The sequence below is a fragment of the Hyperolius riggenbachi genome, chromosome 1, assembly GCF_040937935.1.
Source record: "Hyperolius riggenbachi isolate aHypRig1 chromosome 1, aHypRig1.pri, whole genome shotgun sequence".
Taxonomy (NCBI): domain Eukaryota; kingdom Metazoa; phylum Chordata; class Amphibia; order Anura; family Hyperoliidae; genus Hyperolius; species Hyperolius riggenbachi.
In genome coordinates this window covers 326703253-326716027 of record NC_090646.1, presented here as the reverse complement: position 1 = coordinate 326716027, position 12775 = coordinate 326703253, and the positions used below count along the sequence as shown (strand labels likewise).

General features: G+C 45.6%; 1 protein-coding gene across 12 annotated transcripts in view; it reads left to right on the top strand.

The window, feature by feature from the left end:
* UNC13A (unc-13 homolog A) overlaps positions 1-12775 on the top strand; it is a 384964-nt gene that overhangs the window by 50576 nt on the left and 321613 nt on the right. For all 12 annotated transcript variants that reach the window (XM_068233882.1, XM_068233881.1, XM_068233874.1 and 9 more), the window contains exons 3-4: positions 1126-1225; positions 1313-1430. In XM_068233882.1, the coding sequence (XP_068089983.1) occupies positions 1126-1225; positions 1313-1430 (218 nt within the window). The remainder of the gene's footprint in view (positions 1-1125; positions 1226-1312; positions 1431-12775) is intronic.

Here is a 12775-nt window from a genome sequence, read left to right as displayed (position 1 = left end):
CTGTTTCTAGCTGTTCTGGCCTTGCAGACAGTTGTAAACAGCCATTTCCTGTCTGTGAACATTGTTACATTGTGGCAGTTTGCCCAGAGTACCGTAGGGTACCAGAGCCTCTTGTGGGAGGGGTTTCAGCACAAAATCAGTCATACAGCGCCCCCTGATGGTCTGTTTGTGAAAATCATTATATTTCTCATGTAAAAGGGGGTATCAGCTACTGATTGGGATAAAGTTAAATTCTTGGTCGGAGTTTCTCTTTAAAGGACCTCCGAGGTCACAAAGGTAATGTATTTTTTACTCACAGCTGTCTCAGTCCCATGCCGCAGCTCCAGTGGCCCTTGCTGGCCACCTGCAATGATGGCGACCCGCCTGTGAGGTCGGCTCTTCTGTACCTGCATCGGCACTCATGCCCGCTCGTCCACGTGATCTGGCGCATACTGCATCTGCGCAGTAGCTGTGCACAGGCGCAGTATGCGCCAGATCACATGGATGCACGGTGGGTCGCCATCATTGTGGGCGGCCAGCAGAGATAGCGAGGACCACTGAAGCTGCGGCAAGAGACTGAGATGGCTGCAAGGGGCTGGAAGATGCCCCAGGGGAGTAAAAATGCATTACCTTTTTGGCCTCGGAAGTCCTTTAAGCACACCAAGCTGATAGTTGTGAGTTTCATTCTATCGAGTACTGCACATGTGCTGAACGTTAATGCCAATGGGTGCGTGATCGAGACAGGTGCACAGTCAGGCTGCGCATTTGCACATAACTCCCACCTGGGTCGCGCAACTAATGGTGCTACAGGGGGCTGAAGGAAGCCCCAGGTAAGTTCAATATTCCATGTTTGAGGTCTGTTCAAGGTCCCTTTAATGATCCAAGAATCTCCAAACCTGAAGAATGTTTTTGGTGCTCCTGTGTATGCTCAGTTGTTGAATGCTAAATAGTCACATGGTCACCCTTTTCTTACTTCTGTGTTTCCTGTAAGAATGCAGTGAAAAACTGGTAGAAAAGAAATTCTGAATTTTGCAATTTGCTGAAAACAGTTCCTTGGATGTGTTTTTTTTTTGGCTTGCTTATGTACATGAAGGCTACACTTTATAAAGAGACTAATATATCTTATGTTTTTTTTTTACTACACAGAAAAGTTTAATGCTTATGTAACCTTAAAAGTACAAAATGTGAAGAGCACAACTATTGCTGTGAGGGGCAACTTGCCCTGTTGGGAGCAAGACTTCATGTTGTAAGTGAAATTCTTATTTTCATAACCTCATCAGCAAGTATAATCCACTGCTTTCCTTGTTAATCTTACACCTTTTTTTATTTGCAGTGAGATTAATAGACTGGACCTAGGACTGACAGTGGAAGTGTGGAATAAAGGATTGATCTGGGACACAATGCTAGGGACTGTATGGATCCCATTAAGAACAATACGACAGTCCAATGAGGTAACTAACCATGTCAAAGCTTGAAGAAATAAAGGCAGTAAGCACAAACAAGTCTAAAAGTGGCCATGCATCAGGTGATTTGGCGGCTGATCGACCATCCGCTTTGATTATTATAATCGGAATTACATGAAAATCAGTGCTGCGAAGTGCATGCCTCATTGATGCAACCAATTTCAGGCCAAAATTGGTTGTATTAATCAGTCTGAAATGCTGCAAGATGTCGTGCTCAATCAGGTGAGCTGCAGTAGCGGCGAGCGATATTACGGCGAGCGAAGAACCCCACGGCGCTGTTCCCACAATGTGTGTGTATGTATGTAATGTACATGTGCTGTAATGTGCATTTATACGTTACCTGTCCTGTGACGCGGTATCCATCCATATTCCGCCTCTCTTCTGTTAGCTGCATACACTTTGACACACGCCACGCCGGCAGTGTGCATGCGGCTAATTAAATAGAGTCGAAAGACGGACACAGTGAAACAGGACAGGTGATATATAAATGCCCATTACAGCACATATACAGTACATTACATATATATATATACACACACAGCAGCAGGCTAGGCCGATTTTCGAGAGATTTCATGCTGATATTGATCAGGAATGGTCCTGCTGTGTATGGGCAGCTGACAGATCTCTCTCTAATCATATTCGGTTGAAGAGAGAGATTTGTCTCTTGGTCAAATCTGCCCATCATTGCTAGATGTATCACATTAACAATTCTACTAAGTGTTTTTTATTCTTTGTCTAACTGACAGAAGTGTTGAACATGTGAGCCTTATTTACAGAACTATGGGAAGAGTGAACATTTTTACACAGTAGCAACAAATTTAAAATGTATTCCTATTTTTCATTTTCCAGTGTAGCCTTGAATTAGATTGGCTGTGATGGACTGTCTGAGCCAGGTGTTCCTTAAGTTAATAATTTGTCTGCAACAATTATGTTAAAAAGACTGTACTCTGTTTACTACTCTCATTTTTAAACTACCCTAGGCAAAATGTTACTTGCTCGTTTACTCATATATATAGAATCAGTAAAATCAGCAAGCATATGGGAAAATTCACCTCATAATGTAATAATGTAATATTAAAAAGATGCATCATGATGGGTTAGGACAGTTTTTCCAACGGTCCCAGACCAGGTGGAATCTTTTTTTGGGCACCCCTATGAACCTATACCAATTTTTTGTATGGGATAGAGATATTCACACGTTTTATCCAAGTGTTAAGAGTAGGTGAAATGGGCGCTAGCCATCTGCACGCCACCTCCTGTTTTGACATGAATAAAGCATCTGTTAAAAATGTTTTAATGGGAGCCTTTGTCCTGTATAACCTCGAGGTATACACAAAATTGGGTCTGAGTTCATGGCCCAGCACATCTTATCATGCAGGAATTGAGTAACTTGTTTCGAGAACTCAAAAAAGTATAGGGCATAACCAAATGAGGTGATAGGATGTGGGTGAGGGGGCAGCACATTTAAGTCAGGAGTTATTGTGGGATTATATCTAGTCTGCCTGTTTGAAGTAAGATATGCCTGATGCAGTATATACAATTGAGTAATTATTTCCTTTACACAAGGTGATACCTTTTTAACTACAAGTAAAGAATCCTCCCGGTCTTCATCTGTGATCTCCATATACCAGTCTGTTCCCATTTTACACAAGAGGGAGTCGTATGCTCTAAAGCTTTATAATCTAAGATAGTTTTGTATATTTCCCCTGTCATATGTCTGGTGGGCCCGTCTTGAATCATCTTTAAAATGGGAGAGTGATAAAGTACAATGGGGGTTTGAGGAAATTGCTTAATGAAGGCATAAATGAATCTGCCTGTAGCGGAATTCTTGAGGGGTGGTCAGGGTGTACCTTGCGCTTCCAAGCCTTTCTCAAGGTACATCCTGTGAACACATTGCCATATTTTTACTGCCTGAAGCATTATAGCACTACCCTGTTTATTCCCTGGAATCCACCAGCATAGTACATCCAGGGCAGCACTATCAATGTGCGGTTCCTTTCTGTATCCTAGGGTTTCAATGTTTATTTAAGGGGGTACAGTGAATCAGGCTGTTAAATGCTGTAACTGGGCAGCCATATAATATTTATGGCAGTCAGTCAATGCTATATCTCCCATGCCATTTGGGTTGTGTAGAAGGTAACATCTTCATTTGGCCCTTCCACCACCCCACACAAACTTGTTCAGGTGCAACATGAGCAAAAAGTATGGTTAGCGTATGGCACAGTAACTGAGAACATGGTATATAGCATAGACAGCATGTTGCGAATTGCATGAAGCATAGTCTTAACCAAAACAGCAGAATAAACGATAAAGGAACAACCTCACCGTATCCTATTTGGAGTGAAGCAGTAAATCTGGCAAATCTACAAAGAACAAGTGTGGCAACAGAGGTTACTAGCTCATCGGGAGGGCCTAGGTGCCGCTGGTCTGGCATCAAGCCACCTGTTTGCTTCTTGCGAATCCGTGAAGAACTGGGTGCGGCCATCAGCAATAATACGTAGCTTGGCGGGAAACAGCATTGCATACATGATGGAGGCTTTGCGTATTCACCTTTTTACACCAGTGAACTGTGCTTGTTGCTTCTGGACTTCTAAGGAGAAGTCTGGATAGAGTGATGATTGTGCGTTTTGAAAAGAGACTGAGCCTTTCTCCCTGGCTGCCTCTAAAACAGCATCTCGGTCTCTGAAGTTCAGTAGCTTTAGAATAAAAGTGCGTGGGATGGAGGCATCTTAGGGGAGATTCTGTGCGCCCTTTCCACCACAAATACAACGGAAAAACAGTCACGGCCAAATAAATCAATCAGTATTGTAGCATATAGAAATCCTGGACGGCCCTTCACGTGTTTAGAAACCTTTATTAGTACAAAAATAATCAGATCACACAGCAGCTGGGTTCCCCTATTAAAATCATAAAAACAGTAGCAAAGACAGAACTGGAGGGAGCGCTCCTTCCTATTAACACCACCTCTCACTATCAGGTTATTACAGCCGAATGGTCGCCCAGCCTAAGCCTATGCCAACCCTGGCTGCCACCGATATAGTGAGTGTGTAGGTGGACCCACCACCGACGCACACCCTGAGGCCTCTAAGACACAGCAGCTGCCCTATTAACGTATACTTCAAACTGTCCTTGGATGGCTGTCTGTTGGTTGTCCAATCACTCAATATAACCGTCACTCAATTGCTTATTTCCTCTATTTCAGCATGATCCCTTTATATGCACTGTTTCTTTTCTTGCACAAGAGATGACAATGATTATCAGTTTGCCTGGGAACAGTCCTCCATAAATAAGTGTCATATGCAAACCCCGCAGGGCTGTGTGGTGTGACTCACGGCTCCCTGGGTGGAATGTTTCAGGGGAGGATCTCCTCGTTCCTTGGCCGCTGTCTTGGGTGGTTGATCACACTGCCGATCAGCAAGGCTCCAGCTCCTAAGAGCGAGCCTCTGTGGATGCTAGACCGGCCAACGCGTGCATAATCCTTTCCGTATGCGGCGTCTGGTCATGACGCGGAAACCATCCTCCAAACGTCCGGGGTCACGTGAGCGCTCACTGCAGTTCTGGCTCCTCCCGCTGACGCGTTTCGCCCCGCCCATGGGGCTTTGTCAAAGCTATGGAGGGTTGTACTGTGTGATTTAGGTAGTCCTTTTATTTAAAACCTCAGGGGGCTGGGCTTGTCGAAGAGGACATATATTTTCTGATACGTATCTTCAAGGGGAATCAATTCTATCCCACATTTTCAATAATGTCAGTATATGTGCCTCTACATAGTTATACAGCACTCATTTGTTGCACAACAAACTGAAACTCCCCATATTCATAATGCTCCAAGCAAAGGGACCACGCTATTCAGGCATATTTGCTAGAACTGGCTCCTCTATGTTTAAAGGGGAACACTACCGAATAATAAAGTAATATTTCTTCTTGCCTTTTCAGAGGTGTATCAGATTTCTGTAAGTTCCTATAAGAAATATGCTAAATTCAAGTCAGTGTTCAAACCCTGAGGAATTTGTGTCCCCAATCTGTAGATCCAAGTAGCTTCAATCTTGTAGAGATCATTCTCAATGTCTCCACCTCTATTTGAGACTTTCTGTTTAATTATTGCTTTAAATCGAAGGCCAGTGGGTCGCCCCCCGTGAAAGTCTTGGAAATGCTGACCTAGGGGGCTTTCCTTATCTGCCTCCTCAATATTGGTCAGATGTTCACCTATACGTTTTCCAAGTTTTCTTTTTGTTTTTCCGATATACATAAGACCACAGGGGCACTCAATACAATAAGCGGCAGGATGTGTACCCTATGTGCCTCTTCCAGGAGCATACGCGGCTCTGGTTGAGGTACATAGATGACGTGGTCCTGGTCTGGCGGGGAACGGTAAAAACTCTGGAGAAGTTTGTTGACCAATTGGGTCTGAATCAGAGGAATCTGAAGTTTACCTATGTCTGGAGTGAAGAGGTAATCACAAATAGAGGTGGAGACATTGAGAATGATCTCTACAAGATTGAAGCTACTTGGATCTACAGATTGGGGACACGAATTCCTCAGGGTTTGAACACTGACTTGAATTTAGCATATTTCTTATAGGAACTTACAGAAATCTGATACACCTCTGAAAAGGCAAGAAGAAATATTACTTTATTATTCGGTAGTGTTCCCCTTTAAACATAGAGGAGCCAGTTCTAGCAAATATGCCTGAATAGCGTGGTCCCTTTGCTTGGAGCATTATGAATATGGGGAGTTTCAGTTTGTTGTGCAACAAATGAGTGCTGTATAACTATGTAGAGGGACATATACTGACATTATTGAAAATGTGGGATAGAATTGATTCCCCTTGAAGATACGTATCAGAAAATATATGTCCTCTTCGACAAGCCCAGCCCCCTGAGGTTTTAAATAAAAGGACTACCTAAATCACACAGTACAACCCTCCATAGCTTTGACAAAGCCCCATGGGCGGGGCGAAACGCGTCAGCGGGAGGAGCCAGAACTGCAGTGAGCGCTCACGTGACCCCGGACGTTTGGAGGATGGTTTCCGCGTCATGACCAGACGCCGCATACGGAAAGGATTATGCACGCGTTGGCCGGTCTAGCATCCACAGAGGCTCGCTCTTAGGAGCTGGAGCCTTGCTGATCGGCAGCGTGATCAACCACCCAAGACAGCGGCCAAGGAACGAGGAGATCCTCCCCTGAAACATTCCACCCAGGGAGCCGTGAGTCACACCACACAGCCCTGCGGGGTTTGCATATGACACTTATTTATGGAGGACTGTTCCCAGGCAAACTGATAATCATTGTCATCTCTTGTGCAAGAAAAGAAACAGTGCATATAAAGGGATCATGCTGAAATAGAGGAAATAAGCAATTGAGTGACGGTTATATTGAGTGATTGGACAACCAACAGACAGCCATCCAAGGACAGTTTGAAGTATACGTTAATAGGGCAGCTGCTTTGTCTTAGAGGCCTCAGGGTGTGCGTCGGTGGTGGGTCCACCTACACACTCACTATATCGGTGGCAGCCAGGGTTGGCATAGGCTTAGGCTGGGCGACCATTCGGCTGTAATAACCTGATAGTGAGAGGTGGTGTTAATAGGAAGGAGCGCTCCCTCCAGTTCTGTCTTTGCTACTGTTTTTATGATTTTAATAGGGGAACCCAGCTGCTGTATGATCTGATTATTTTTGTACTAATAAAGGTTTCTAAACACGTGAAGAGCCGTCCAGGATTTCTATATGCTACAATACTGATTGGGCTGGTCGTGCCCTCCTCCCTAACCGGAGTGGTGTAGGAAAACTGGTCTGCTCGCAATTTTTTATATTTCCTAAATCAATCAGTAGTCGCTCAGTGAAAGACTCTGGGGTGGTCCCCTCTGCCCTCTCTGGAAGGCCAACTATGCGGATGTTTGACCGTCTATTATGGTTTTATAAATCATCCTGGCGGGCTTTCATGTCTTTGATGTCGGATCTCATATCTGTAATTGCTTGGTGTAAAGGCCTGACGTTCTCCTCAAGAGTGTTTATGCGGTCCTCAGCCTCAGTCACTTGCCCCCTTCAGGGTTTGCATATCATGTCGTAGGAGGGAGGCATCAGCTCTAACCTCCTCAAGCTTAGCTGTAATTGCAGTCAGGCTCGTTTGGCACGTGGTAATAGCTTCAAAGATCTGTTGCAGCGATGGGGTCTTGGCCTCTTTCATCTCATGGTCATGATGGAATTTTTGGAGTTTCGCTGCCGCTGCAAAATTTCTAGTGCTCTTGGACATTTTGGAATCTATATAATGAGCAGGACGAGTAGAACTTTCCCTTGTGAATGAATTGGGCAACAGAGGTAATTTCAGACAGTTAAACAGATAAAAGAAAGATGCTTGTGCGGGAGCTCACTAGGCTTGCTTCCTACCGCATGGACTTCCGGTCATGCCCCACTCATATATATTTTTTTTAGATTAAAGCACTTTTCCATAAACTAGTTAATCTACCCTTACATCCCTTTTACTAGGTCTAACAAAAACATGGACCTTCCACTCACCAAAACCCACTCACACTAACGTAAGAGGACCTGTCTCTATTGCTGCTCCATCTTCTGGTTCATATGTCCCTCTTATGGTCAAGAATAGGAGGGAGTGTGGTGGGCTGGCCCAGCACCCTCCCACAACCACCCACACTACCACCACCATACCTTAGATATGTACCCTATTGACAGAACTAGTGAAGGCAGTAAGTGGGTGCAACTGCAATGCTTCCTTCCATCGGGAGGTAATAGGGTAAGTGACTCATGTACCATCTGTGGGGCCTCACATGGCTACCCAAATAGTACTATCTGAGAGGCCTCATGTTGCTACCTAATACTACTATTTTTAAAGAGAACCTGTACTGAGTAAAAATATTTAAAATAAACACATGAGGTAACTTCAAACGCACATTACATAGTTACCTTGCCATCAGTTCCTCTCAGAAGCTCACCATTTTCTTCTGACAGTGATCCCTTCCAGTTCTGACAACATTTTGTCAGAACTGAAATATAGCAGTTGCTGTCAGTAAAATATCAGTTGCTGTCAGTTATAGCTGAGAGGAAAACTGATGTACCAGGTAATGTCCATGTTTCCCTATGGCTCAAGTGGGCGATGTTACAGTTTAACTGTGTGCTGACCAGAAAGCTGTTATGGGTAATGGCCATTTTCAAAATGGAGGACGGAAAATTCCCTTGATCACAGTGAACAAACAGTACGCGGGACAGGAGAAAGACACTGAGGAGTAGGCTACATGGAAGGTAAGTATGACTTGTGTATGGTTATTTTGACTTTTAATTTTCAGTTCAGGTTTTCTTTAAGGTCCTCACATGGATACCCTAATACTGCTAACTGGAGAGCAAACATGGCTACCTAATACTGATATCTGGGAGCACACATGACTGCCTACATCTGATATCAGTGAGAAAGATGGATACCTAATATTGATATCTGCGGGACACACATGGCTACCTAACACTGATGTCTAGGGACACAATGAGGGCCGAGCTAAAGCAGAAATTTTAAACGCTTACTTTGCTTCTGTCTTTACCAAGTGTGATGTATAGCGGAAAAGCCCCCGCATGTTCTGACAGTAAGGTGGCTGATTCCGCGTCTGATGCGGCGGATTGTCCGCATCAGCATGCGTCTGGGTTGTCTGGAACTGGTGGTGCACATGGGAGGAATGGCGTGGGGGCCCGTGTCCAGTGCGGCGGTTTCCCCGCAGCAACATGTGTCTGGGCTGTCTGGACCTAGTAGTGCACACAGATGGAGAGCTACGCGCGCGCCCTGCAAGACAATCTCTTTATACCAATAGGAGGAAGATCAGCTGATCAGGGCGGTCAGCTGATCCCTGATCAGTCAGTGATTGGTTGATGGGAGCTGGGCGGCGCTGTGGAGCGCTTTACTATATATATCTCCTGCTGTTCAGTTGCTGGTTGTCTGGCGTTGCGAATGCCTATGTGTTAGCACTCAGACCTTACTCAGATCTTTCAGTGTGGTGGAACCAGGAGGACCTGGGAATCCACACTTAGGGCTTGATTCACAAAAGAGTGCTGTTAGCACGGCCGGTTTCGCGCGAATTTTCGCATTGCGCGCGATCGTGAAACGATAACGGTTTCGCGCGCAAATGCGAATTTTCACGCGAAAACGATATCGATTTCGCGGTAAAATTCGCGTTTGCATGCGAAAACGTGATCGTTTCGCGCGAAAATTCGGGATCGCGCGCAATGCCAAAATTCGCGCGAAAACGGCCGTGCTAACAGTTAGCACTCTTTTGTGAATCAAGCCCATAGCCAATTACTGTATATCATCTGTGTTATTCTCTAGCATAGTTCCAGGGTGTTGAGATCACGGCCCTCACACCCCAGACTAGGAATACTGTATATCATCTGTGTTATTCTCTAGCATAGTTCCAGGGTGTTGAGATCACGGCCCTCACACCCCAGACTAGGAATACGGTATATCATCTGTGTTATTCTCTAGCATGGTTCCAGGGTGTTGAGATCACGGCCCTCACACCTCAGACTAGGAATACCGTATATCATCTGTGTTATTCTCTAGCATAGTTCCAGGGTGTTGAGATCACGGACCTCACACCTCAGACTAGGCCTTGTTCTGATATCTGTTATGACCTGTAGCGTTCCTGACTATTCTTCTGATCTCTGATTTGGTACTTTGCATATCTGATACTCTGTTGCCGACCCGGCCTGTCTGACCTTTTGGCTGTCACCCCCCGCAGGGTGTCCAGCCTTTCCGCAGGGGTCCCCTGCTCTACAGAGGGGACACTGCTCCTTATCAGTCAGGGACTCCCTCTCCAGGTGTCCTTGACTGCAGTAGAGTCTTCTCTACTTATTGGACCACCTGCTACCCCGGTGGTCCAAAGGTTACTGTTGCACCAAAACACTTACACACTCAGGTGTCTAGAGGTTAGACATATTTGATTATTGGCGATTCTGCAGATCCCCAATAATCAGGTATATCTGTATTCTTGGGGATAATGCAGATCGCCAAGAATCAGATTCTCTCTCTGGTTGCTGACACCTATCGTTACAGAACGCCAGACCAAAACAATATGGACGCACTTAGCACTCATCTGGGCACACTCACCACCTCGGTGGAAATTCTCATCAGAGTGATGGATGGTCAGCAGGCCCAGATCTCTGCTTTATCTGGGTCACTACAAGTCCTACAGACGACTATCAATTCAGTGCGATCCCCTCCAGTCACAGACTTGAGAATGTCTGTACCGGAAAAGTTTTCTGGCCATAGATCTGACTTTCAGAATTGTAAGAATCGTGTGATGTCATATTTTAAATTGAGGCCTAATCTGTCAGGGACAGAGGCACAGAGAATTACCTTTATCAAAACCTTACTCTCAGGGGATGCTCAAACCTGGGCGTATAATTTACCAACAGGGCATGAAGCACTTCGGTCAGTTGAATAATACTTCAAGTCCATGGCCATAATTGATGACAACCCAGACATTGCGTCTACCTCTGAGCGGAAGCTAAAAACCTTGCGTCAAGGCAAGGATCCAGTGGAGGTCTATGCGGCTGAGTTCAGGAAGTGGTCAGTGTCGGCTAGGTGGGGGGCTTTTGCACTACTAGATTGTTTTTTATCGGGGTTGTCAGACGCAGTTTCTGGACTGATGTTGGGATACCCTGAACCTAAGACACTTGAGGAAGCAATCTCTCTGGCAGTGCGTGTGGATCGTCGGTTACGATACCAAAAGCAAACCCGTGGTAAAGACAGGGTTAGATATGTCTCTTATGCCACGTCTCCACCTACCTCACCACCACCTGAGCCAATGCAAATTGGTCAGTCCAAATTAACTCGTTCAGAGAAGAATCGTAGGAAGACGGAGCAGCTTTGTCTGTACTGTGCAGAGGAGGGTCATATAGTGCGGAACTGTCCCAAGAAGTCGGGAAACGCTGCCGCCTAGGTGTAGTCAGAGGTAATACCCTGGGCGCGCAGTCTTTACCTCTACATAATGATCGTCTGTTACTCCCTTGTTCGGTCACATGGGAGGGTCAGACTGCTTCTACGGAAGCCTTTATTGATTCTGGTTCAGCAGCTAATTTTATCGATTACGAGTTTGTAAAAAGATTGGGTATACCCATGCTTCCCTTGAATCAACCAATCTTGGTCACTGCGGTAGATGACTCTCCTCTGCAGAGTAACCGCCCCTTGTCCCAGACTCCTAATGTGCATCTCAAGGTGGGGGTTTTACATGGGGAGAGTCTGCAATTTCTGGTCTTGCATATGGCAACCTCTACCGTCATTCTTGGCATGCCCTGGTTACAAATCCACTCACCTCAGATAGACTGGGTTACGGGTCAGCTAACGAGCTGGTTGTCCCACTGTGATCATCATTGTTTAGCGAAAGTAACCCTGGGTAATACCAACGTTCAGGTTAAAGGTGTACCAAGACAATACGCAGAATTTGCTAATGTCTTTTGCCCAAAGTCAGCAGACAAACTTCCCCCCCATCGTGCCTTTGATTGTCCTATCGATCAGAGATCTGGTTGTATGCCGCCCAGAGGTCATCTTTATAATCTATCTGGGCCAGAGAAACGAGCTATGCAGGAATACATCAGGGAAAACTTGGCGAAAAGGTTCATACGTCCCTCTCGGTCACCAGCAGGGGCAGAGTTTTTTTTCGTGAAGAAAAAAGACGGAGGTCTCCGCCCCTGTATTGATTACAGAGGACTGGATAAGATCACTGTGAAAAATCGCTACCCTTTACCATTGATTGACGATTTATTCACACAGGTGACCAACGCCAAGATTTTTTCTAAGCTAGATCTCAGGGGTGCATACAATCTGGTTCGCATCGGAGATGGGGACGAATGGAAGACGGCCTTTACCACACCCGATGGGCATTACGAATACCTGGTGATGCCCTTCGGGTTGTGCAATGCGCCAGCCGTCTTCCAGGAGTTAATCAATGAAGTTTTCAGGGAAGTGTTGGGGAAGTTTGTTCTGGTTTATTTGGACGATATACTAATCTTTTCGTCCAACCTCGCTGAACATCGCAAGCATGTCAGATGGGTATTAGAGAGGTTATGACAGAATCAGCTGTATGCCAAACTAGAGAAATGCCTCTTTGAGGTAGAGTCGGTAGCCTTCCTAGGTTACATCATCTCCACTTCTGGTCTCTCGATGGACCCAGGGAAGGTTTCTGCTGTCCTGGACTGGCCTCAGCCCGTGGGGCTGAAGGCACTCCAGAGGTTCCTGGGGTTTGCCAATTACTACAGAAGGTTTATTAAGGGGTACTCTACCATCATCTCTCCTCTCACCAGTCTCACCAAGAAAGGGGCTGATACTCATCATTGGTCACCT